A 27594-nucleotide genomic window follows, 5' to 3' on the forward strand; every position below is an offset into this window, starting at 1 on the left:
AATATGCTACAGATTAAGCCCAGCATCATGGCTTGTTTTTGTAAACAGTTTGGTACAACCAGAGCCTGTTTTTGTGCTACAGTGGCAGCCACTAGAGACTGGCCTACAAAGTCTAAGATACAGAAAAAGTTCATTGATTCCTACAATAGAAAACAAACGGAAAAAAAAAGCCAATGAAGCCAAAAGCTGGTTCTTCGAAAAGATTAATAAAATTGGTAAACCTCTAGCCAGGATGATCAGGATAAAGAGACAAATAATTCACCAGTAGAAGAAATAAGATTCACTACCGAATCTACAAAAAGTATAATGCATGTTATGAACACTAGGCCAATAAATTCAATGGAACAGATGGAAATTAGCAAAAAGCTCATTCCAGAACAAACTGAATTGCCCTATTGCTATGAAAGAAATTGAAATTGTGTTAACTTTCCTACAAAGAAATCCCAGGTCCAGATGTTTTAAATGTGGATTCTACTAAACATTTAAGGAAGATATAATACCAAGTTTATACAAACTCTTCCAAAAAATTAGGAGGAAGTATTTCCCAACTCATTCTATGACAGGGTTACTCTGGTCCTCTTAGACAAGACTAGAAAAGAACGCTACAGTCCAATATCCCTCATAAACACAGATACAAAAATTCTAAAAAAAATTTCAGCAAATCAAATCCAACAAAGTGGGGTTATACTGGGAATGCAGGGTTAGTTTAACATTGGGGGAAAAAATGTATCAAAGATCAACATCTTTCCCCAAAGAGACTCATATCCAAATGGTTCTATAGGTATTAAAGCTATTTAAAAGGTTACATTTCTATTTAAAATAGGCTAAAGTACAAGTACCAAATCATTTTACGTACCAGACATTGACACCAAAGCTGGCTGTGGTGGCCGCTCAGTGTTCTCGCCTTTGTGTGGTTCATGAAGTCCCTTCACTGAACTGGGCAGCCTTTGACCATATGCACTAATGGGATGCAGTATGAGAGGTAGTCCAGTACCAGGCCAAGCCTTTCAGAGAACTAGCAGTGCCCACTTCCATCCTCTTAACACTGTAGGAGTCCTGAACTGCCAGTTAAGAAGCCTAGCCAACTTGCTGGAAGGAACCATGTAGAGAGAGAGATACCACACAAAAATGGGAGGTGGAGCCACCCAGCCACCATTTTGGGGGCAACAGAGCCCCCAAGTAAGATCTGCCGAACCACCAAGCCGAGCCCAGACAACCACAGAATGATGACAGCTAATAACACGGTGTGGTTTAAAGCCTCTGTTCTGGGTGGGTAATTTGTTTCATAGGAACGGATAACTGACAACACAAAGTATAGACATACATACAATTCGCAAATGTGTCCCCCTTCTAAAACACTAGAAATCAACATGACTTAGTTACAAAATTCTCCAATAAAATAAATCAAATATTGCAGTTCGCCGAATGATTAATACAGCATGGCCAAGAAGAGTGTAACCCAAAGAATGCAAGTAGTTCAACAATAGAATTCTATTCATATAATTCATAACATTAGGGAATTAAGTGAGAAACCATATGATCATCACTCAAGTTCTAAAAGTGCATTTGGAAAAATCATACTTGTTAATTACTACTTTGTTTTTAATTATGGTATTGATTTGTTTTAAGGCTTCAAGTTACATGTGGGAAGCCATCAGTTTTGGTATTTTTTTACTAGAGAAGCATGGGATACAAAGATTGAGAAAGGAGACTATGGCTTTCCAATCAAGTCATGAAAAAGATAAGCTGCCAAAGGGAATGGAGATAATGCAAATGCAGAAGAAAGGGACGAATGTATGTATACAACTATCCTTTTCATATTCATAATGGTAACCACAGGCCAAAGATTTAGAACTGAAGTATATAACACAAAACAAGAAGGACCAGAGGGAAAACCCACAAAAGCCAAACAAAATCAAGAAAACAAACACAAGAACAAGGAAGCAATGGAAACACCGAGCTACCAGAAAGCAAAAGATAAAATGGCTACAAGAAGACCTCATATTTCGATAATCACCCTAAATGTAAATGGACTGAACTCACCAATAAAAAGGTAGAGTTGCAGAACGGATCAAAAAACGAAACCCAACCATATGCTGCCTCCAGGAGACACATCTCAGCTCCAAAGACAAATAAATATAGATTCAAAGAGAAAGAGTGGAAAATGATATTTCAAGCAAATGGCAATCAGAGAAAAGTGGTAGTAGCGGCACTAATATCAGAAGAAAAAGACTTCAAAATAAAAAAGGTAAAGAAAGATACTGAGGGACACTTCATAATGATAAAAGGAATCATGCACCAAGAAGACATAACACTTATTAATATCTATGCTCCCAATCAGGGAGCCCCGAAATACGTAAAGCAATTACTAACAGAACTAAAGGGAGAAACACACCAAAACACTATTGTTGTAGGGGCGCTAAATACTCCACTGTCGGATGTGCAGAGATCACCCAAACAGAACATCAATAAGGAAATAACGTTCTTAAAGGACACATTAGACCAACTGGACATAATTGACATACACAGAGCCTTCCATCCCAAAACAGCTGCTTATATATTCTTCTCTAGTGCACATGGAACATTCTCTACAATCGACCACATACTGGGACACAGAAGTAGCCTCAACAAATATAAGAGGGTTGAAATCCTGCCAACCATATTTTCTGATCATGAGGCTTTGAAACTAGAGGTCAACTGCAAAAAGGAGCAAGAAGAACCACAAATACATGGAGATTAAACAACATGCTACTGAAGAATAACTGGGTCAGGGAAGAAATAAACAGAGAGCTCAAGAGATACATAGAAACGAAGGATAATGTAAAGGATATTGATAGTACAACATATCAAAACTTTTGGGACACAGCAAAAGCAGTCATAAGAGGAAAGTTCATATCATTACAGGCCTATCTCCAAAAACAGGAACAAACCAAAATAAACAACCTAGTGCTTCATCTTAAAAAACTAGAAAAGGAAGAGCAAATGAAGCCAAAAGTCAGCATAAGGAAAGAAATTGTCAAAATTAGAGCAGAAATAAATTGAAAACAAAAATACAATAGAAAAAATGAATGCAACAAAGAACTGGTTCTTTGAGGTTAATAAAATGGACAAACCCCTGGCTAGACTCACTAAGGAAAATAGAAAAGTATGCAAAAAAAAGTAAATCAGGGACGAAAGAGGGGAAATTATGACTGACATTGCAGAAATACAAAGGATCGTACAAGAATACTATGGAAAAGCATATAACACCAAATTCAATAACTTAGAAGAAATAGACCAGTACTTAGAACAATGCAATCTTCTTAGACTGAATCAAGAAGAACTAGAAAATCTAAAGAGACCAATGAGCAGTATGGAAATTGAAATAATCAAAAATCTACCAAAAAGTAAAAGTCCAAGACCAGATGGCTTCGCCAGTGAATCCTACCAAACATTCAAAAAGATTTAATACCTATTCTCCTCATACTCTTCCAGAAAATCAAAGAGGAGGCAATACTTCCCAATTCATTTTATGAGGCCAATATTACTCTGATACCAAAACCCAGTAAAGATAACTCAAAAAAAGAAAACTACAGACCAAGATCTCTCATGAACACAGATGCAAAAATTCTTAATAAGATACTAGCGAACCGAATACAGCAACATATTAAAAAGATTATACACCATGATCAAGTGGGCTTCATCCCAGTGGCACAGGGATGGTTCAACATAGCAAATCGATTAATGTGATACTCCACATAAACAAATGAAAAAATAAAAATCATATGATCATATCAATAGATGCAGAAAAAGCCTTCAACAAGATATAGCATGATAATATTTTTGTGTTTTGCAATGACACACACACAAAAAATACCTAGGAATAAATCTAATGAAACATATGAAAGACCTATATAATGGAAACTGTAAGACCCTATTAAAAGAAATTGAAGAAGATACAAAGAAATGGAAAGTTGTTCCGAGTTCTTGGATTGGAAGAATCAACATAGTTAAAATGACCTTATTACCTACAGCATTATAAAGATTTAATGCAATCCCTATTCAAAATCCCATCGGCATTTTTTAAGGAAACAAAACAAAAAATCACCAGATATGTACGGAAGCACAAAAGACCCCGAATTGCCAAAGCCATCCTGAGAAAAAAGAGCGAGGCTGGAGGCATCACTCTGCCTGACTGCAAATTATACTATAAAGCGACAGTAATCAAAACGGCATGGTATTGGCAGAAAAACAGACACACAGACCAGTGGAACAGAATCGACAGTCCCGAAGTAAACTCATATTTATATGGGCAAATAATTTTGAGAAAAATGCCAAAAATATACACTGGAGAAAGGAAAGCCTCTTCAATCAATAAGTGGTGCTGGGAAAACTGGTAAGCCACCTGCAGAAGAATGAAACTAGACTGTTATCTATCACTACACACCAAAATTAACTCCAGATGGATTAAGGACCTGAATGTAAGACCTGAAACAACAAAATGCATAAAAGAAAACAGGAACTAAACTCAAGGACCTTGGACTTAAAGAGGATTTTATGACTTTGACCTCAAAGGCAAGGGAAGTAAGAGCAAAAATAAATGAATAAGACTACATCAAACTAAGAAGCTTCTACTCAGCAAAAGAAATTGTCAACGAGGTAAAGAGAGAACCATCCGAATGGCAAAATATATTTGAAAGCAATGCCTTCAATAAGGGCCTAATATCCAAAATATACAAAGAACTCATACAACTCAATAACAACCAAAAACAAACGATCCAATCAAAAAATGGGCAGAGGACCTGAACAGACACTTCTCCCTAGAGGACATACAAATGACCACCAACTATATGAAAAGATGCTCAACATCGCTAGCTATTACGGAAATGCAAATCAAAACCACAATGAGATACCATCTCACACCTGTTAGAATGGCTATAACAGGAAAAGTAATAAGAAATGTTGGAGAGGATGTGGAGAAATAGGAACCCTCATACATTGCTGGTGGGACTGCAAATTGGTATGGAAAGCAGTATGGAGGTTCCTCACAAAACTCGTAATTTACCCACCATATTATGATCCGGCAATCTCTCTACTGGGTATTTACCCCAAAGACTTGAAAACTCATATTTGAAAAGTTATATTTTACACTGATATTCATAGCAGCATTTATTCACAGTGGCCAAGACATGGAAGCAACCGAAGTGTCTAAAGATTGGCTAAAGAAGCTGTGGTACATATTTACAATGGAATATTACTCAGCTATAAGAAGAGATGAAATACTGCCATTTGCAATAACATGGATGGACCTTGAAATAATCATACTAAGCGAAATAAGCCAAACAGAAAAGGTAGAAAATCACATGATAGCACTAGTATGTGGGATATAAACTGAAAAGCAACAAATGAACAGGACAAACAGAGAATCAGGGACGTGGACCTTGGACTAGTGGTTACCGAAGGGAGGGGGAGGGGAAAAATAAAAAAATAAAATGTTAAAAAAAATCATGTATATATAGTATAAAAATAATAAACTGGCATTTAAAAACAAGATAAGCTGCCAGCTATTAGCAGCAGCAGTCAACATTTTTCTGAACGTTCTAGACAACAAAATCAATGTGAAAAAGAAACGAGTTTATATAAATAGAATGTGGTCAAGTGATATCATAATTTGCAACTTTCATACATCAGCCAAAGCCAGCTAGAAAATATAATAGAAAAAAAGATTCCATTGATATTAGCAACAAAAACTAGAAAATAACTGGGAAACCACTCAAAAGATATAGGATTGTACTTTATGTATGTAACCAGCTTAACAGCACATGGGATGGTGGTATTTAGCAGGTAAAGGGGGGACTTCACTTTCATTTTCTACATTGTATATTTTTTTAACTACACATATTACAATCACAATAAGAAAAAAATGGTATGTTTAAAATTCTAGCCACAATTCTAAATAGCCTGTCAATGTAAATCAATAAAACCTCTAAAATTTCAAATTTTCAACTAGTACACATTAACTTCAAATAAGAAATATACTTTATTTGGGGAATTAAACACAAAAGAACATCGTATAATTTAAGGTTAGAAATGATAGTGAGCTGGCAACACGGTATTGGCCTTCACAGTCATTTATTCTCTCAGGTGACTCACGTGGACTTGAGGGCTCACCTATGTGCATAGTTCCATGCGCTCTTAGGAGTAAATAGGAAGTGACTACAGACCCACAGTTAAAATATCAACATCATCCATCCCATTCACTAGGAAATTTTCCTTACTTTATCAGCAGAGATTTAGAAGAAAATCTGATCTGTCTATGAAAAGTATGGGAAGACATTATTTTTTTTTTTACAAAAAAAAACATTTATTCAGCGTCATGATCAGACTATCACATTAAGCAATCAAGAGCATAGGTGCAAAAGAAAAAATTAAAACACTTTGTAGGAATGTTTTTATACTTTGCACAGAACAGAAACGAAAATAACCTGTTATACAATTATAGTCACAAATATACTCCAAGTTTTTTGCCCACACACATGAGTATTGTCCAAAACATGTCTTCTTTGTAGCAGCTAGGCCCTGCCACCACTGTGGTTGGCCAAGTTCACAAATCTGTTATAACTTGTAGCTTTCCTGTCACTTCTCTGGCTCTCTGGGGAGAAATTATTTTCAATGATGAAAATAATCTGCAAAGGGCAGCCTACTGATCTAAGTAGGTCTATTATAAAAACATACAGATCCATATCCTAGGTAAAGTGTCTCTATAACTTGATTTTGGCTAGAAACATTCCCCTATATAAAAATGAAACTGTGTATACAGTGTGTATGAGGTACCAGGCTATCTAGTCTTAAATTTGAATGCCTATTTCAGATTACTGGCCTGGTCACAGAGGGGACTAGTTGGGAAAGGCCACTAATCACTAGGCAGGAGCACTCTGCCTCTCCAAATGCTACCATTCACAGTTCATTGGGCAATGAAGCTGCCTTCCACTTAGCTGACCGACTCTTCATGTGACTTTTCTGTCAACATGAATCTGGAGGAAAACTGTACCAACTTTCTTTCCTAGCCCTAATTTCTATTTCCCTTTCTAAACTAAACTGGTGATACTGGTGTTAACCCTACAAGCTCACAGACAGGCATGAGGCAGAACAGCTACCACTGTTGGTAATGGGCAAAACACTGTGTCCTTCCTTTTTTCCTTCCCAAATAGTCACACAATTGTCATTAAATATGCTGAAAATTTTTATAGACCATCATCTCCACCTGCCCCTCTGATTTGGAAACATATTCTAGAAAATCAGTTCCCTGGTACACAGTGCACACTACCAGAAACAACACAAGATGTATCAGGACCTACTCTCTCCCTAAACAGCCAAGTGAAACTTTTTGTTTAAAAGATTCTAATGTAATAAATGTTTACTTTCTTTAAAAAAAAAAAAACACATATACACACTGTAGTAACTGTAGGGATGTTATGATTATAGATACAGATTACAAAAAAGAGGAATCATGTACAATATAAAAACAAACCATACTCTTTAGCCAAGTTTAGTCCTGGTTATATTAAAAAATGTAACTTTTAAAACCAAAGAGGGGTGGGGCGAGGGAGGGTAGAGAAAGAAGTGTAGAAGTTTCTGTGGATGTGTTCAGCCTTGCACCACAGGGAAGCTTTTTAGTCCCTCGGCGTGAGGTCATGACAGGACATGTTCCAGAACACCTTGTCTAATCAGCTGTTCACACTTCCACCGAGGTAGAAAGTGCTAAGGGGAACAGATGGAGGAGAGAAAGAGAAATGATTGGAAAAGAATTTCAAATTACATTTTACATCATTTAAAAGCAGCAACTGATTACACATTTTTCAAATTCCAATATATATATAGTTAAAAGCTAAACTTAAAGTATATTTGCTGTAAGACCAATGAAGGAATATCTCCATTAAACCTTTTCTAGGATTTTGTCTAACATCTATTCTAATAACATTGGCAACTTTTTTCCTGTACTTTTCAAGGATTAAAGTATTTGCAACCTATGAAGTATATACTTTTCGTGCAGTACAAGAAGACACCTGTACCCAACTAACAATGGTCCTCCATATCCTGAGAGGATACCATTCTCATCCTGAAGTGGAATCTCCTTGTCCGATGCTCTCTCAACACATGGGGCCATAAAACAGAAGTGAACATTTCCTAAACTTTGGAGTGTAGAGGTACAGGAAGCAAGGCAGAAAGGCTTTCCAAACAAATGGGTGACCAAAGTAATATCAAGGAAAAGACAGACATACTTGGGTGAAAATGAAAAGCAGTATATTAGAAGGTACAGAGCAAATAGCTTTAGAAAATCACTGTAAAAGAAGAGATTACCAAAAGTATTCAAGAAAGCAAAATTCAAAAGTAACTTCAGCGGCACTGTGCACCTAAAAGTCTTTCCTCAAAAATTCAAAGGCCTTATGTGAGACCTGTGACCAAATAAATGCATCCAAGCCAGTCATCAAGACACATGGTGCAAGGATTACTACCTAACTTATTGAATTCTTAGAAAGCCTTGAGAACGTAAAATGTTAAAAAAAAAAAAAAAAAAAAAAGGGCAGGAAGCATATTGAGTTGTTTATTTAACAGTTATTCCAATGTCTTCTAAAAAGTTTCTGATTTCTAGTTTGCCATATTGACAAGCATAAATGAATGTATGATAAGAAAATGTCTCGCTATTAATGTTTATTATAGATTCCATAGAAAACATTTTAGATGTGGTCAGACATTTTAGAAGCCCCTTAATATCAACTATAGTAGATTACATGTTTTTAAAAATTTCCCCCCTTTTAAATTGAGGGTAGGGTGATACTGAGAAACAAAGTTACAAGCATCATCAAGAGGAAGGCATGGTCCACACAGAAAACAACTATTAGCAGAGGAGGGGCTCAGCTGGGTTTCCACCTGCCCCAGCCCTACCTAGGTACTCCCTGCTGCTGAGGAATCACACCACATTTAGTCTGAGCACATACTGGGTGGGAAGATTAGCCATAAAGCTTGAGAAAGAGATTCAATCACGAGATGTGATTTAGGAAGAAGTGACATTTTCTTACATCTTGCTTTATCTCGTGGACCAAAGCTTCACATTAGGTCCTCCAGGAATACAGATTTTTATGAGAACATTAATTTATATTAGTATTAATTCATTAATATTATTCAATTCATTAAGCATACTACTTCTAAAAGGGCACTGGGAGGGAAATTTTGCTTTAATTACCAAAGATTTTAGAGTACCTTGAAAATCTGTCTTTAAAATATTTAACATTTGTTTTACAAACTTCTAAAAGCTCTGAGGGTACTCATCCGCTTAGGGAAATAAGCCCAAGAACCACATGACCTGAAGCATTCTTTTACTCCGCAGCATAAACAGACTTTATGTTTTTTGCCACGGTTATATGTTTTTGTCACAGTTTATAACAAGATAGGAGGCAAAGAGAGAAAGAGTAGGTTTCATTAGGTCATCTTTCCTCCTGTACTGTGACTACAGAAAATTAAGATAAGATTAAAACAAATTTAGCTGATGTGAATTAATCTAATGAGAACTTGAATATTTCTAAGGAAACAATATATTGAGATTCTTAGTAAGAAAAACAGTTAAAGTTACAACTTCACAATTTCAGTCTTTCCTATTAAATTGTTTATATATTACTTAGAAATTTTTGATCCATATCACTATGTTTGCTAAAGAACTAGGATTTATAAGTATAAGTTGAAAATGAGTACTTATCACCTTTTTAATTAATTATAATTTGAAGAAAAGAGCTAAATCCAGTATCTAATAGTGCCTTAACTGGAATAAGGCCCACTGTGATAATTTCCCTGGAAAATGCTTAGTGTTAAACACAAGTAATATTCCAGTAAATGAACCTTTTCTTACTATATGCAACATTTGCCTCAACATGTCTTTATATTTAGAAAAGTAGTCTAAACATAAACATAATGCCTAGATATAAATGATCAACATAAGGTGAAGTTTATTTTGCTACTGATATCAACACTCTTATAAGGTTTAAAGTATCTTAAGACAAAAATACCTGGCTATTTTTTTTTAATAGGACTGAAGTACCATCGTCAACTTCAAATTCTCCATAGTCTTTTAGACATCGCACCTGGAAGGAAAAACTGATGTTTTATCTAAATTATTTTTAATATGTAGTGACCATAAAATAAATAAGGATTATATAAATACCCACATAGTAAAGTACTAGGCTTTCTTTCAGTTTGTTCCTTCTCTGTGTACACAGGCCTAGTACTCCTACTGGGTTATTTTAGTGGTTCCAGCTGTCTTGTTTTGATGGGGAGGAAGAAAAGGGCAAAATCTCAGAATGTGTATGTGTATGTCACACTGACAGCAAGGAAAACCAGGGAGCTGCTAAGGGGAGATATCATTGCATTGTTTCCCCTCTGCAAATCCTGAAATATCAAGCAGTTGAAATATATATTTACAAAGAAATGAGAATGTTTTAGATCCACTCCAACCTGCCTCCTATAGATCCCTCCCATGAGATAACAATATCTGAGAACAGGTCATAGGTAAGTCTCCAAAATTTGTTTTAAAAAGATTTTTCCAATCTCTTTAGATATTCAGACTCCTTCCCAAAAATAGTTAGAAGTACATCATGAAAGAGCAGATGCAGACTCGTGTTATAAGATTTGAGAGATTTTTACTCAGAAGGTAGGAAGTATAAAGAAGCCTTTTAATGACGACTTCTGCAACTGCAAAGAAGGAATGTCCCTAGAGAGGTTACAGAACTAGCTATAGCTCCAGGAGTTGCTACAGGAAACCAGGATGTTTTTGTTTTTCAGAACTCAAGACTGGATTTTATTTTCCTGAGTAATAGTGTTGGTATTAGTAAGGCCGACTCCAGCAGCAAGTTTCAGTCATTTACTTTTCCTAGATAATTTCCTCATGTCATATAATTCATCCAGAACCTTACCATGACTCCCCAAAGTATTTTAACTGAGTTCAAGAAATACTATTTTAGAAAAATCCCTACTACCACTACTACCTTTTTACTTCCTTAAACATATTACTGAAAATCTCAAACATATTCAAAAGTAAAAGTAAATAGGCTAAGATTATGAAACTCAATGTCCCATCAATTGGCTTCAACAATTAACATCTGGCTGATCTTGTTCCCTCACCCACTTCTAGATTTTGAAGCTAATCCTAGACACAGACAATTTCATCTATGACTATTTTAGTATCTATTTCTACAAAATTAGATTCTTTTTAAAAATACGATCTCAATACTATTATATCTTATTAAAAAAATTAAATTATGAAATATCCAGTTAGTATCCAAATTTTCTAATTTATCCCATAAATTTTTTTACAAGTTGCCCTGCTCAAATCAGAGGCCAACCAAAGCTGCACATTACATGTTTCTGATACGTCTCAGTCTTTTTTAATCTAAAGAGTTCCTTCTCCCTTTTCACTTCTCCTTGGCAATCTGTTAAAGGAACTGAGTAGTTTGTTTGGTAGATTTTCTTGTGGATTCCTGTGGGGTCATTTAACATGTTCCTCTATCCCTGAATTTCTAGAGACTGGATCAGATCTGGTCTAGTTTTCCAGCAAATGATGTTATGTATGTCCTGTTGCAAGACCTCACACAGCAATGTCTAGCTGTCTGTCCCTTTTTGGATATGTGGACCCCAAGAAGAAAGGTTCATTTGACGTATCCAAGAAAATTTTACCTGCTGAAGTGGATTCCCCATGGTCAACTAAGGGCCCAAATTTGATAAATAATAAGAGCCTAGCAGCCATTTGCTGACAGGGACTTCTTCTCACATACACTGTATACCAAGAAGAATCTCAACTGAACTCTGCTTCATTCATTATGTCCCATTTGTTTACACTACGAGCCAACCACAGCAGGGAAGCCCTGGTTTCATCTTTTGACCAATGGACTAAGACCTGCCCTGTCTATAACTACACAAATTATATCCTCATTTGCATCTATACCGACCAACCAGAACTGCATGATTTGGACCAAACAGAACTGTACAATTTGGAAAGCTCAATTACATGAAACAGACCAAAACAGGAACTGTGGGCAAGAATATTCTCTATAAAAGGTGACCTCTCAGTGGAGAGGTCTCAGTTGTCTCAGTGGAGCAAACTTTCAGTTTCTGCCAGATACACCGCCTCTCCCTGGTTTGCAAACTATTACCTAAATAAAGTCTCCTCTTTTTCACTCCAGTGCCCTTTGGATTTGTTTACAGATGTTAAGATTGATCAGTAGGTCCAGGTGTTATCCAGACCCATTCATATCCATCCACTATTAAGGTCTCCATTACCTTTCCACCTGTTTTAGTAGCTATTAGCCTCCATGTGTTAGGGTTACGAAATGTCATTAATCTAGTGCTTTTATTCTTATTGCATTTATCAGTGGGAATTTTATAAAGAAGAAATTTCCTTTATAAATAATTTGGCTACCCCGAGATAGTCTGTAAAGCAAAGGCAGATGAACGCTTGATTACATTCTTTTATTTGCTGCTTTTCAAAATGAGTTGCATGCCTTATATTCTCCAGGGGGACCCAAAGTTTTTTAAATTCTTGTAATTGTTGTTGCTTGGTGTCGTTATACATTCATACTGCTAACATAACTGATGTGAATCAATTCACTCCAGTTACCATTCATTTTGATGCTCAAATTATCCCTTCTTTGTCCAGTGGGAGCACCTTCAAACCAGTTCCCAAGTCTTTTGAGCACTCCCCATGTAGTCCTTGATACTTTCTTTGCTTTCTAGGAAGATAAGGTGTTTCATGCTCAGCCTGTATATTTTTTATCTTAGACCTAGAATTAACTTTTCTTATTTTTATTTTTCCAAGGAGTTCTGGTTTCCTTTAGTGGGAAATGGCATTTAGACTCCAAAATTTGGACGGTCATGGCTAGTAGTCTGGTTGTTGTTTCTAGGCTTTGTCAGTGGATAAAGCTAGGAAATTCTTTTTTAAAAAAAGAAATGATTCAACCTGAGTCCATGCTGATATTTCAAACTCGAGTTTGGGAATATAGGATTTTCACTTAGCTTTTTCATTTTAATATTTGAATCTCTTCTCTTATTTTGAAAATCTTGGATCCTAGTGTCATACTTTCTTGCTCTATTTTTCAATATATAAACTGTTTCAAAATAATGGCAACAATTATTACCAATAATATGATTACAAAAAAAAACAGGTTAAAACTTCTTTATAATTCTTTTCATCCTTAGAACATACCCACTATAAATATATAATCAATTTATGTTTTAAGGTAATTTAAAATAATTCCAGTTTGACTAATCCAAAAATTTAAAACATAGGTTTGTTTCATTTTGCTTTCAAACTTTGTGGGTTGGTTTACCACTTTGATTTAATAATATGTAAAATGTTTACATGGTTCCAAAGTCAAAACTATTAAAACAGTTCTAATCAGTAAATTTTAGCTCTTGGATCCTATTCCCATCATCCTCCTTTAGACAGTATTTTTTGGTTTTGGTTTAAGTTTCCTTTCCTTTTTAATATAAGCCACTATTCATATACTCCCTTTCTTAGACAAATGGCAGCATAATCTATACATTAAAGAAAAATCCACTTTTAAGAGGTACACTTACTTCAATATATAGGCTTTTTGGAGGTTTCATATCCTGTGTAATATCTAAACCTTCATCTCCTCCCAATGACCTCATATAAGTAGCAAGGGACTTTTTATAATGATTAAACCACTCCATCTGCAAATATAAAGATGGTCATTTGAAAAGTTATAAGAAAACAAACTTGCAGAAACTGTATACTTACCGTTTCAAAAATAGCACATATCCCCAAATGGATCATTGCTATAACCATTCATTCATTTAAATTATAGACATATCTTGTTTTATTACACTTCACAGATAGTTTTTGGGGTTTTTTTGTTTTTGATTTTTTTTTTTTTTTGCAAATTAAAGGTCTGTAACTATTTCCAAGGTATACCTATACAAATATTGATTGCCTGCTATGAACCAGGCACTGGTATAGGTACTTAGGATGAATAATTTAACAAAATGAACGAAAATCTCTGTTCTCTCAGAAATTACATCCCAGCATACCTAATCACAGACCTAAGGAACATTTCGCAGAAACAGAACAATGAAAAATATGCCATTTCAGAATTATAATTTCTTCAATTTCTGCATTGATTTTTCTGAAAACTCTAAGACATTGTTGAGAAAAACATCCAAATGTCCATCAACTAATGAACGGATTAGATATGTATATCCATACAATGGAATATTATTCAGCCACAAATCGAAATGAAGTTCTGATGCATGATAACATATAAAGGAACCTTGAAAACTCGCTAAACATGCTAAATGACAGACACAGAAGACCACATATGCATATTTCTACTTACATAAACATTCCATAATAGGCAAATATATAGAGACAGAAAGTAGATTAGTGACTTCTAGGGGCTGGGAAGAGGGAAAAGAATATGTAGTAAAACTGATAATGGTTACAGGGTTTCTTTTAGGGGTGATGAAAATGTTCTGGAATAAGACAGTGGTAATGGATGCATAATTCTATGAATACACTTTAAAAATACCAAATTGTTTACTTTAAAAGGGTAACATTTATGGCATTTGAATTATATCTCAGATTTTTTACTGAGAAATTTTTTTTAAAATGTGGAATGTTTCACGGATTTGCGTGTCATCCTTGCGCAGGGGCCATGCTAACCTTCTCTGTGTCGTTCCAATTTTAGTATATGTGCTGCCGAAGCAAGCACTTTATTGAGAAATTTAAAAAGATCTAAATATATGGAAGGATATACCATGTTCATAGATTGGATGATTTAGTAATGTAATAATGCTACTAGATCTATAGATTCAATTCAATCTCAAAAATCTTATTTTTTTTTAAATATGGAACTTGACAAATTGAGTCTAAAATTTACATGGAAATGCAAAGGGTCAAAAATAGTTGAAACACTCTTGAAAAAGATCAAGATGGAAATACTTGCACAAGACTTATTTTAAATTTACAATATTGTAACAGTGTGGAATTGATGCAAGAACAGACAAACAAAGAAAACAGAAGAGAAAACCCCAAACCAAAATCCAGAGACACTCAATTTATGACAAAAGTGGCACCATGCACAGAGCAGTGGGGAAAGGAGAATTTTTTCAATAAATGGTGATGTCATCTCAATATCCATATTCAAATGTGACTTGACTCCTACAGTGAACACAAAAATCAATCCTAGTACTGTAGACCTCCTTGTGAAAAGTAAAACAATATAGTTCCGAAAAGACTACATAGAAAAATTATTCGTAATCTTAATTAGGAAAACACACACACACACAAACCCTCAGGTTCAATTTGCCAGAATGACACAGAACTCAGAAAAACACTACACTTACAATTATAGCTTTACTGTTACAGTGAAAGGGGTAAAAATCAGTACCAGACAAAGGAAGAGAGACACAGGATAAGATATGCAAGAGTCCCAAACACAAAGCTTCTGCTGTTCTCTATCAGTGGAATCAGGACACATCACTCTCCTCGCACCCTGCTGTGTAACAATACACACAGAATATTGTCAAGCAGGGAAGCTCACACAAGCTTTGGGGTCCAGAACTTTTATTGAGGTTTCATTTCATAGGCACAATTAATTGAATCACTGGCCAAGTGATTAAGCTTGATCTCTAACTCCCTACTCCTCTCTGGAAAGTTGGACTGATATCAAGATGCTCAAGGTCCCAACCTGAGGGGACAGTGGGACTCCCCCCTCAAATGTGTAGCCAGTTGATTAGAAAAGAGGGTGGCCCTGGGAATGCCTGAATTTATGGCTGGTGGCTGTAACTGAGGGAATCAGGCATAGAGAAAGCTCAAGTTACTTGCCCAAGATTAGGCAGTGGCAGAGCCAAGATTTGAACCCAAGTCTGCCTGACTCCAATCCTGAGTCCTCAAATATTGAGCTAGCTTTCTGCCTCACTGACTGAACAAATCAAGTTTCACTACAAATATTCATGTTGATTAGAAAAGTGTACACACACACACAAATACACACATACCTATTTGTACACATTTTATGAAAATCCTCTAATAAAAATGCCAGCTTTTTAATCCTATTGTCATACTTTTTAATCTTAGTGTTATACTTTTTTGCTCTACTCTTCAATATATAAACTGTTTCAAAATAACGGCAATAATATTATTACTAATAACATGATTGCAAAAAAAGATTAAGATCTTTGTAATTCTTTTCATACTTAGAACATACTCACTAGCAATATATAATCAATTTGTGTTTTAAGTAATTTAAAATAATTCCAGTTTGACTTATAGATTAATAAGTAATATAATGGGACCCTTTGTTAAGTAATACTAGTTTATAGCATTTAGCTCCCACCATTCTCATCACAGTATACTAAATAAATACAGACCAAAAACTGCTGAAAAACAAGTGTTAAAAACAAAAAGATAAATACTATTATAAAACAATGCCAGAACCTCAGTATTTTCCAAATTCATAAAGTTGAACAACAGTGCTAACTTACTTCTTCAGCAGACATGTGAAATCGTAAATCATTTGGCAAAACACTGCCATATTCCCACCTAAGTGCTCTAATCCGAAGCAATCGGTCATACCTAGGACATTAAGAAGGTATTAGATGGCTTAACAAAAGGGATATCAGGAGAAAGTTAAGACTCAAAACAACCTAAATGTTTATTTGGCTCCTGAGGCAAATAAACCAACTGTAAGAAGACATCTTTGGGACAATGGAGAAAACATGAATATGGATTGGATAGAGGTGCTATTTATTAGAGATACATACTAAAGTATTCAGTAGTAAAATGTCATGGATGTTCTACAATAGTGTAGCATAAATAAAACAACATGATGCAAATATGGCAAAATGTTAAAAATCGTTACAACTATATGATGGCTCCATGGTGGGGTTCAGAACACTATCCTCCCTAATTTTATTAATATTACAGCTTTTCATAAGAAAAAGTTTTAAAATAAAAAGAAGGGAAGAATTTAGAATCCCTTTAAAGAGAGACAAATCTAAGAATTTCTGTTTTCCATTTGAAATGGTTAATTAGGAAACCACATGGAAAATGCTTCATTGTTCCCTGCCACCCCAATCAAGAACTGAAAGGCTTACAGGTAAGCTATAGTGCAACGTCGATTTCTTAACAATGAACAGTGTCGAAATTTGATGGTTGGTATCAAATCACTTCGTCCACCTGTCTTTGTTTCATTCCTAGTTAAGAATATTTTAAAAGGAAAAGAGCAAATACGTATATTTCAATATAAATAAAAATTTCGAAGCCAACTAACAATTGACTTACATGCTTGTTTTATTATTATTAGCAGTTACCCTAACCAAATAATACCTGCCTCTATATCAGGGCTTTTTTAAATATGTTAAAAGATAAAAAAAAAAGCCAAAAACCAAATAATTTGTCTAAAATCATACTATCAGCATTTCACTTAACTATTCAGTACTTTGCTTTTTTGCACAATGATTAATCTCCATTATTTCCAAAAGACAAACATTGTATTCACTCACTTTTTGGAATTCCTTTATCATGCTAGGATAAGAGACAAACCTAATACCATGGTTCATAAGGTTATGGTCCTATATCATGTTTTTATTCTATGTAGTACCCCTTCTTATAATAAAATGAGTTAAAATGGAGTTAAAATGATCCTTCACTCATCATATTTGTGGATCTTCAACTATATACATGTGTTCTTCACACTGAGAGGGAGAAAATTTGGATCTACTCTATAAAATGTACAGCTCCTTAGATATTAGACAAGTATAACATTTTAAAACCAATTGTATAACTGTTTAATGGGTACGGAGTTTCAGTATTATAAGATGAGGAGTTATGAAAATGAATGATGGTGAGTTGCACATTATGTATGTATTTAATACTATTGAACTCTATACTTAAAAAGTTAAGATGGCAAATTTTATGTTATATGTATTTTACCACAATTTTAAAAAACTGGGGGAAAAAAACAAACCCAGATGTACAGAGAGAATGAAAATCTACTTTGGAGTTTTAAAAAGAACCAGATGAATATGAAAAGAATTCCTTTATACAGTGTGTGCTCCATATCCTGAAAACAGAGGCAAAATATAAGCCCCCAACCAATCATGTCTTCTAGATCTGTTCTATAGACTTCTGCCACTCTGTGAAAATCAAATTTATTCTCCACATTGTTTACAATGTGCTCTGGATTATAAAGAAATAGTACAAATAAAATACACCCAAGATAATATTAAACTACTTTATTAAGTCTATAATAACTTCTAAATACAGGGAACACAGGAAAATCATTCCCTTACTGGACCAAACTCTGTTAGGTCATCTCAAAATGTGTTTAAACTGTTCACTTTTTACCGAGTCTAAGTCACCTCTCTTGTCACCTGGATGACCAGTATGTCTCCCTCTCCTTTCAGCTCCTCTGTCCACTGTCCATACAGCAACCAGTGTGATCTTTCAAAACATAAATGTGCTACCACCTGTCGCACATACTTAAAAATCTCATCTGGTGTCATGTTTTGCCTGCTTTCTAAGCTTCAGCCACATTGGCCTTCTGTGTCAGTTTCTTGAGCATTTCACCCTCTTTCATGACTTAGTGACTTTGCATATGCTATTCCCTCCACCTGGAATACTCTGCCCACAATTACTGCCTCTCTAAAAACCTGTTTTACCTTCAGGCCTCAGCTGAAATGTCTCTTCCATGGAGAGAACTTCTCTGATTCTTCAAACTAATTATATTTTCAATTCATTATTCTCTTTCCTAGCACTCTGCTGTGCTCCTTCACAGCATGTATTCCAATTTGGTTTATCTGTATTTAATATCTGTCCTCCGCATTAGACATAGGGGCAGAAATGTTGGTTACTGTGTTTACTATTGAAATACCAGAGCCATTTGTCAGCACGTAATTGTTTAGTACATATTTGTTGAATGAATGAATAAACGAATGAATAGCTTGGGAACTTGTTTAGGACTTTATATATGCCTTATATTTCTGAAAACCTGTTGTGATTCAGTTCCTTATTCCATCTATAAAGACTTTTCTGTATCTATCCTTAAACACTGTAGTTGAAAATGCTCCTATAGTTCACGAACTCTATAAATCTTATCAGCATGCTACTGATTTCTATATCCAAATAAGTGATAAAAACATTGTACCTAACAAGGCCAAAGACGAAACCTCATGTCACAGATAACTTCTCTCTAGGTCAAAATCTGAATAACTGACCTATGATTTAGAGGTTGATGTTTTTAAGACTCTTTTGTGTCTTACTCTTCCCCAAATCACAAGTACTCATGAAGTTTATCATATAGCCCTAATTCTCCATTGTGCCAACTACCATGCTTAGCTCTAAATATTCTATAAATCTAGAGTTCTCTCATCTACCAACCTACAGCCTTTTGTAGCACTAGTTCTCAGTGAACTCAAGCTATTGCAAATCATTACTGCTCCTGCTAAGTTTACTAATTGCCCATTTTCTCATCAATGCACTAAGGTGTCTATCAATGAAAACAAGCAGTGGAAACAATACATTTCATTTTGTTCTGGATTTTATTTGCTCATGTCTCATCTCTTTTAGGTTTACCCTAATATCTTTCAAGTCATACCAGTCAAACGACAAATATTTATTGAAACTCCACCACAGGCTAAACACTACTTGAATCCCTGCAGATATAGCCGGGATCAATACCAATCCCTTTAGTCCTGTATACCTAGAGTAAAATCAGGCTAATGGAGAATTAAGAAAACAAAAATAAAAACAAATTACATCTAAAAACTGATGTAAAATTATCTGATGTCGATATCATATTTTAAAATTGTTTTAAAATATCAATCTTATCAAAACTTACACATCTGACTGGTTTTGTTCATATAAAGCTTTCATCTCCTCCAGAATTTGCCTGAGTCCATCCTCCTAGAACATACAAAATGATATTAATCTCTTCACTAAGTCTGTAGCAATATTCTATCTCTACTACGTTTATCTTTGATTTACATCTTATCAAAAAGCAACAGTCCTTTCACACCTACCACGATGGCTATAACAAGTATTGGCAAGGATGGGGAGAAATTGGGCAGGTAGGAATGTAAAATGGTACAGCCTTGTGGGAAAAAGGTCTGATGGTTCCTCAAAAAGATAAACATATTACCATTTTATATAGTAATTCGACTCCTAGGCATATACTCGAGAGAACTGAAAACATACGTTCTTATAAAAACATGTACACAAACGTTTAGAGCAGCATTATTCACAAAAGCCAAAAAGTGGAAACAACCCAAATGTTCATGCACTGATGAACTGATAAACCAAATATGGTATATCCATTTGATGGAATATTATTCAGCCATAAAAAGCAATGCAATACTGATACATGTATCAACATGGAGGAACCTTGAAAACATTATTCTAAGTGAAACAAACCAGACACAAAGGACAAATATTGTATGAGTCCACTTACCTGAAATATAGGCAAATTCATAGAGACAGAAAGTAGATTAGAGGTTACTAGGGGCTGGAGGGGAGATGGGAAGGTGTAATTATTGCTTAATAGTTATAGAGTTTCTGTTTGGGGTGATGAAAAGGTTTTGAAAATTGGAGTGATGGTTGCACAACAATGTGAATGTAATTAATGCTATTGAAATATACACTTAAAAATAGTTAAATGGCAAATTTTGTTATATATATTTTACCACAATGAAAAAATAGAAAATTTAACAATAAAAAGGAAAGAATTACTGACTACACAACCAACACACTGATTAAGGATAATCTTGAATATACTGTGCTGAGCAAAAGTCAGACACAAAATAGTATGTACTTTATGACTGCAACCAGTCCTTTACAGAAAAAGTCTGCAACTCCTGGCACACTGAATCCAGAAATAGGTGAAAAAGACAAATATAATCTGTAATCATGGAAAAGTAAATCTGTGGTTACTTAAGACTGAAAGTGGGAGGTAGCTCCAAAAGGAAAAAGGGAATCCTTAGGGCAACAGAAATCTTGATTGGGATGCTGGTTTTAAGGATGTATGATATTTGTCAAAACTTGAAAATTTGTTAAAATGTGTAAATCAATAAAACAGATGACAAAAACCAAAAATACTACAGAAGCAACAATGTATGATGACTGTAAATTATTATTTACTGAAAAATGCTCTTAAAAGGTTACTACCAAAAAAAAAAAAAAAAAAAGGAACAGTGTTTTGGGTTGTACTGCAAGAATAGAAAGGTCAAAGAAGTTTTTCTATTATCCACCTTGGGACAAATTTTTTAAAAACTTAAAAATACTCTTGGAGGGATAAAAAGACTAGAATTCCGAAATTCATAAATATTACACACTAGGTCTGTCAACAATCCAAAAATATGTAACCCATTTACTTTTCTCATTCTATTTTTAGGACCAAAATACATGCATTAACAAAAAATGCTTTGGCACTACTTATACAATTAGAAAATCAACCCCTTAACCCAGCTCAAATATAAAATAGATGTATTTCCTGATAAAAAATGTAAGCAAGACTTCTATCTTCCCTTTCAACAGCTGGTTAAAAAGAGATCATGGGAAAGTTTGATTTATTAGAACTCAGTTAAATATGCTTTTTATCGGCAAATATTATTTTAAGGAATAGTTGAAACTCTTGTACATTTAATAGATCTGTAGGTATACAAAAGACGAGTGTGAAATAATTTTGTAAAAATACACAAGCTTTCAGATTTAGATTTTTTTTTAATCTGTAGTGGGAATTGTACTTGTTTTGTGCCCCTACCTCAGGCTGTAAGGCCCTTGGAGTCCAATATAATTTTCCTAGGAACTCAAATTATTACCAGTTCCGCATATAGAAAGTGGGTAATAATTTCAAGTCGCTAAACACAGCACCTAACCATGAGGGAATCTGGAATGAACAAGATAGAGTCCCTGCTCTACACCCACTGATTATCACCTCTCTCGAAAGAATGATTCTTGAAAGTCTGTGCAAGTCATAGGCCTCTGGCCCTCTGATCAATCAGATCAATTCTCAGTCTGCCCCTGCTCAGCTGTGTCACAGTGTCCAACTTCTGAAGGCTGAGTCTTCCGGGCTGCTGAGTCACCTCACTAGCAGGTGGGTTTGTCAGTGAAAGGCATGAATCCAACGAAAGGTACAAAAAGTTCTCCATTAAACTAAGACATAGTTTGATGAAGAACCTTTTGTACCTAAGAGGGAGTGATTCTACAACTTCTTAGTCTCGCTCTCCCAAAGTAGTAAAGCAACACTTATCTACACATCTCTTCATTCCATCATCGCTACTGAAATTCTCACTGTTGTCTCTTAACTTTTTAAAGGAGGTAACTGTCCTGAAGTTGAAAGAATAACAGACTGGAATCTAGGAAATCTGTGTTCAAAGTGAGGCTCTGCCTCCAATATGCCATTATCTGATCCATAATTTCTCTCAGCTCAGCTTCCTCATCTGTAAAATGCCCTAATTTTCAAACCAGGTGTCCTTAATTTCAAAAATCACCTTCCCCAAAACATCTCCTGAATTCTGATGTTGTTTACTCAGCTCCCTGAGAAGCCTCCCAAGATCTTGATTCCTCCCCCCTCATTCCTTACCCATCCCATCTCTACCCCTGTTCTAATAGTTACAAGTCTTGTTTGTTTTGAGTCACTAAAATCCAGACACCGATTTCAGGGCTACATTAGCTAGACACAGTTTGGACTATACCCATCTTTCACCTGATCCATTATAACCACCCAGAACCATCTCTCCATGCTTTCTTCTCTCCAACACATTCCCCACAGTGCTGTCATAAATATCTTCAAAACATAAAAAATGACCCAATCACTCTTGTCTTCCAAATGCCTTATGAGTGAATATCAAACTCTACTAGACCTAGAACCCACTTTTGTAGTCTCCACACACACTCTGTCAGTCATCCTTTCTATGTGATCATGTGTCTCTGCTATCTGCTATATCCTTTGGCAGGTCACATCCTTCTGAGTAGTGACCTCATCCTTCTAGGTGTGGTTCAAACGCCTCCCACCTCTAACCCAGCTCAAATGGAGTTTCGCCTTTGTGCTCCTTGTCTATACCTCTTTGGTATAACTTTACAGGTTACATTCTATTACCTGTTTCATGCCCCTATCCCAGCAGAACGTGTCCTGGCATCCACATAGTAGCTGCCCTATGACAAGGAATGTAGTCAAGCATAGAATTCAGAGTGTAAGTCTGAAGCCAGACCACCAGGGCTTAAATCTTTAGCTTTACTTCTTATTGGCTGTCACTATGTGCAAGATAATCTCCCCAAGTCTCTGCATACATAGCTGGAAAAAATGGAAAAACAGTTTTAACCTCAAAGTGTTATTATGAGGACAAGAGATAATGTAGGTCGTGTTTACCACCCTGACTGGAGGTAGTAGTAACAGAAAAATAGGAAATCTCATAATAGTGATTAATAGCAGCAGCACTGGTAAAAAGACTTAGTCATTATGTCAAGTATTGTTCAGATAACCTGGCATACACCATCTCACTGAGCCCTCACTATACCAAGACTTGGGTACTATTATTATCTTCCCTATTTTTGCAAGAGAGAAAACTGAACACACAGAAAGCTTGAGTAACTGACCTAAAGTCATGTAACAGGCCAGAATCTCAGCCTGGCTCCAGAGGCCTAGCTTTTGACTGTTTACAACAAATGCTAGATTATCAGGCACCCAACAAATGTTTGGTTAAACAAAGGTAGAGCAATAAAGCTATACATGAAAACACTAAAGGAAATATATTCATATAAGGAAATGCACCTAATAGCTGGATGATATAAGCATGAAGACATTCTTTTTCTTCCCAGACTCTCCTGCAACGTTCCAAAATCTTGGTTCGCGACTTTGGAACTGACACCATTAAGAAAGCAAACCCTCCGGGAGAAGTGCAAGGGAAAAACCGCGAGGGCTCGGCTCCGCCCCGCTCCGCTCCGCTCCGCCCCGCAGCCCGGCCCGGCCCGGCCCGGCCCTGCCCTGAGGTCCGGGCCGCAGCACGCCCATCCAGTCTACCCGGTCCCTCCTCACATTGAAGGCTGGCAGCTGCCCTTCCGGCGCACGGTACAGCTCGCGGACCAGCTCCATGGCCTTTTCGCATAACATGACGGACACACCCCGGTCCCGCGGCCCTGTCGACCGCCCGCTCTCACGCCAAACGGTCGCCGGACTCACAGCCGCCGTCCTCGGGTCCTGCCGTTCCCAGTTCCACAGCTCCCGATCCTCGCCTTCGCCTCCGCTCTGCCTTTGGCGCCAAACACGCCCAGCCAATAGGAACGCGCTATTAGACCTCCTGGCCTACGGCAGCGGCAAAGGGACACATTTCCTCTGTGCTGCACGCAGTACAAGAGGAGTAGGGTGGCCCGGCTTCAGGAGGAGAGTGGGCGGGCCTCGATGCGACCCTGTAAACTGAGCAGAGATTCTTTTCCGAGTCTCCAGACCGCAAACCTAGCAACTTTGCGCTCAGCACAGCTTGAGAAGAATGCATATCTCGCAAACTTCCTTTTACCATTTGAGTCATTCATTTTCGTTTAGGGGTGCGCATTGTGAGGTTTAGAAGGCCCAGAAACTTGGTGTGCATTGTTAAGATACAGCGTTTCCTTTGTTTAGTTTTGCAGTGTGGGTATTTTGTTTTATAATTAAGGGAAACCAACTTTTATTGGTTATCTCCTGTGTGATAGGGGCTGTGACAAATGTTTCATTTAATTCTCAGAATTAACCCTAAAGTGGTTATTAAGACTCTTGGTACTGATTGGGACACAGAAGTTTCATAACTTGCCCAAGGTCACATAGACTCTGTATTTAAGCTTTCAACTCCACAGTACTACCTTTGATTTTAAAAGTTATTTAAAAAACATTTGTAAAATAGCAATAGTCACAAGGTCAACAGAGTGGTAAAAATGCCCTCTATTAACACAAATTCACATGGTCATATTCTTGTTTACGGCATTACAGAAATTTTCATAACCATATAGAATCAAAGATGGAAATTACTGCTATAGAAAATTCATTTTACTTGGCTATTTTTTTTAAGAAATAATTTTTAAAAAGCAATATTACTTGGATTCATTCTAGCTGAACCTAGAATCTAGGTTCCTCTTTCTCAAAAACAGATATAGTGGATGTGTGATCTGAGAAATGAGCATGGGAATGGCCTCCAAAGCCTGATTCTTATCCTTACATTGAGCAACATTTCCTTTTCAACTCTACAGTAAGATATAATTTAGCTATGTGTTTTTATTAAATACACAATTCTATAGTGGACTATGCTACAGGATTGTGAGCCAAAGGACACCAGCATCCACAACCTTCCTTTGCCATAAACCTTTTTAATTTCGAACCCCAGGCCTGAGATTCACTTCCTTACCTGTCCAGTATGGACAATAGTACCCACTTCTGAGGGGTTGTGATGATTCATTATCCCTTCAGCAAATATTTATGAAGTGTCTACTGTGTACTAGGCATTGTTCTTGACACTGAAGATAAAGCAGTGAACATAGTCCTTGCTCTCAGTCTATGTTCTAGTGTGGGAAAACAGCAATATACAGACAGATACACAGAAAAGCGCGAAGAAGAATAATGTGAATTGAATAATGGTGAGAGGGCCTAAGAGTTTTAGTGTTCAAAGGCGGCACAACCTAAAGTGGGGAGGAAGCCATGTGGATATGGGGCTACAGGGAGGGCAGAAAATTCTAGGTAAGAATGCAGTGCAAAGGCCCCCAGGAGGGATGTGTGGTGGCTGGCACACATGCCACCCACATCTCCCCTGGGGGCCTCTTGCATCAGCAAGGAGGTAGTGACTCTGGAACAGGGTGAGCAATAGAGATGCTGGTGGCTGAGACTAGATCAAAGGCTAGAGAAGCTTATGAAAGATAAGCTTTTGGTTTTATTTTCAGTGAGATGGGGAGACACTGAAGTATTTTGAACAAAAAAGTGTCAGGACTGGACCTGGGTTTTTAAAAAGACATTTGCAGCAGCTGAGATAAGCAGACAAAGGCAAAAGTGGAGGCATATATAGACCACTTGGGCTATTAAAATAATCCAAGTGTGAGATGATGGCAGCTTCGTCCAGGTGTTAAGAAGTGGTTAGATCTTGGATAGATTTTGAAAGGAGATTTGACAAGACCTGCTGTGGCATAAGAAGGGAGAAATCAAGCATGACCCCAGCGTTTGGTCTGAGGAACTGCAAGGATGGAGTTGTCATTCTCACAAGAGGTGAGGAAGGTTATGTATGGTTGGACCTGGGAGTGGGAGAAGAGTTGGGAGCACAGCTTTTAACATAATTTTAGGTGCCTGTAGGATATCAGAGTGGATGAGTAGACCATTAAATAGAGGAGTTTAGAGTTCAAGGAAGAAGTGTGGTCTAGAGATACAAATGTAGGTGTTACCAATGTGGGGTGGTATTTAAAGCCTGGATAAGACCACTCTGTGTAGACTAAGAGTTGAGGACTGTACGGGCAAGGCCTAGTACCAGCAAAAAGCCACAATACCCCTTACTCTCTTCTCTCCAGCCCTTTCTTCCTTTTTTTTTTTTTGTTTTTGTTTTTGTTTTTCTATTAAAGAATATTCAGTGTTAGAGTAAAAAATATTTTTTACAGTTTAGTTGCTGGATTCCCAACCTCCGGTATGTTACTACATCACTTTAAGAATTTACCATTTAAATTTCAAGTGTATTTGGATAAGTATTAATGCTTGTTGTGATATTCAGTAATATGGTCAATGATACTGTTTTGCATTTTCTAAGTATAATTACAACGCTAATATAAGGAGCTACTGAATTTCTAAAGGCATTTCTAATTGGTCTTAAATTATCAGTTGCCAAGTTTTCACTAATGCAAATGTTGAAATTTCAAGTTACTCTGTAATAAGTAAGCAAATCTCTTGGTTGTAGATCGTTTGTTAAAAAAAGGGGGGAGCATATTAAAGAAAGCCAAAGCTATAAAACTAAATTTGTGAAACTGCTTTTTTTCTTTTCTCTTGTTAGTATAGGTTGAATTAATATTTAATTTGTTTCACAAGTGGGAATTTATCTCCGAAATGGATTTTCTCATCAGCTAGATCTAACTGCCTTATAAAAATCTAAAATCTAATACAGGTTTTTAAAAAGTAAATTGTTTATGCAGCTCGGTTTTCCAATGTTCAGCCCAAAAGCAAAAATTAAAAAAAAGCTACCAGAAAGCATATTCTTTTAGGTAAAGTTCTTGTGAGAAAATTGTTATAAATCATTACAAAAGAATTGAGACTTGTTACCTTTTTCTTTTTGTTCTTATAGACCTTTATAAGGACATTTCCAAGGGATGATCCAGAATGGGTCTCAGCCTTAGAAGAAAGTCAGAAAACCTGGGGTGGGAGCGGAGGGAGCAAACTTTACGCTGCAGCTCCAGCTCAGAGGGTGCTCCCTTTCTGGCCGACATCCTCTTCTGTTCAGACGTGGGGTACGACGCTGAGCACACAGGAGGCGGCGGCCCCACCCCTGGGACCACGCCCAGTCTCTAGCTCAGCAAGACTCTTTCACCCAGCCCAGCAGCGACAAGACGCGGTACACTTA

General features: G+C 36.4%; 1 protein-coding gene and 1 non-coding gene across 6 annotated transcripts; both read right to left on the reverse strand.

The window, feature by feature from the left end:
* Positions 1–5995: 5995 nt before the first annotated feature.
* Positions 5996–27477, reverse strand: GINS1 (GINS complex subunit 1). 5 transcript variants are annotated; one of them, XM_006921498.3, is made up of 8 exons: positions 27297–27473; positions 24078–24455; positions 19887–19951; positions 17143–17241; positions 16531–16621; positions 13603–13719; positions 10041–10115; positions 5996–7740 (listed from the first exon to the last, which is right to left on the reverse strand). In XM_006921498.3, the coding sequence occupies exons 2-8, from the start codon at positions 24150–24152 to the stop codon at positions 7672–7674; spliced, it is 591 nt and encodes a 196-aa protein (XP_006921560.1). In that variant the 5' UTR covers positions 24153–24455; positions 27297–27473; the 3' UTR covers positions 5996–7671. The 5 variants fall into 5 exon arrangements, with proteins under 5 accessions (XP_006921560.1, XP_006921562.1, XP_015452304.1 ...); XM_006921500.3 differs by having other exon boundaries at positions 24222–24455; positions 27297–27472; XM_015596818.2 differs by having other exon boundaries at positions 24164–24455; positions 27297–27472.
* LOC112470892 lies at positions 14650–14756 on the reverse strand. The gene has a single exon (XR_003043060.1). It is a non-coding gene; the product is annotated as a U6 spliceosomal RNA (small nuclear RNA).
* Positions 27478–27594: the final 117 nt, after the last annotated feature.

This window comes from Pteropus alecto, unplaced genomic scaffold (assembly GCF_000325575.1).
Source record: "Pteropus alecto unplaced genomic scaffold, ASM32557v1 scaffold199, whole genome shotgun sequence".
NCBI classification, from domain to species: Eukaryota; Metazoa; Chordata; class Mammalia; order Chiroptera; family Pteropodidae; genus Pteropus; species Pteropus alecto.

What these genes read in the sequence shown, in the direction of transcription:
- GINS1 (XM_006921498.3), bottom strand. Translation starts at nt 24,152, where the DNA reads ATGTTATGCGAAAAGGCCATGGAGCTGGTCCGCGAGCTGTACCGTGCG. An exon ending in GGCAGCTGCCAGCCTTCAAT is followed by an intron (nt 19,952 to 24,077) that starts GTGAGGAGGGAC and finishes TGTATGTTCTAG; the next exon opens with GAGGATGGACTCAGGCAAAT. An exon ending in CAAAAAGCCTATATATTGAA is followed by an intron (nt 10,116 to 13,602) that starts GTAAGTGTACCT and finishes TTTTCCTTCCAG; the next exon opens with GTGCGATGTCTAAAAGACTA.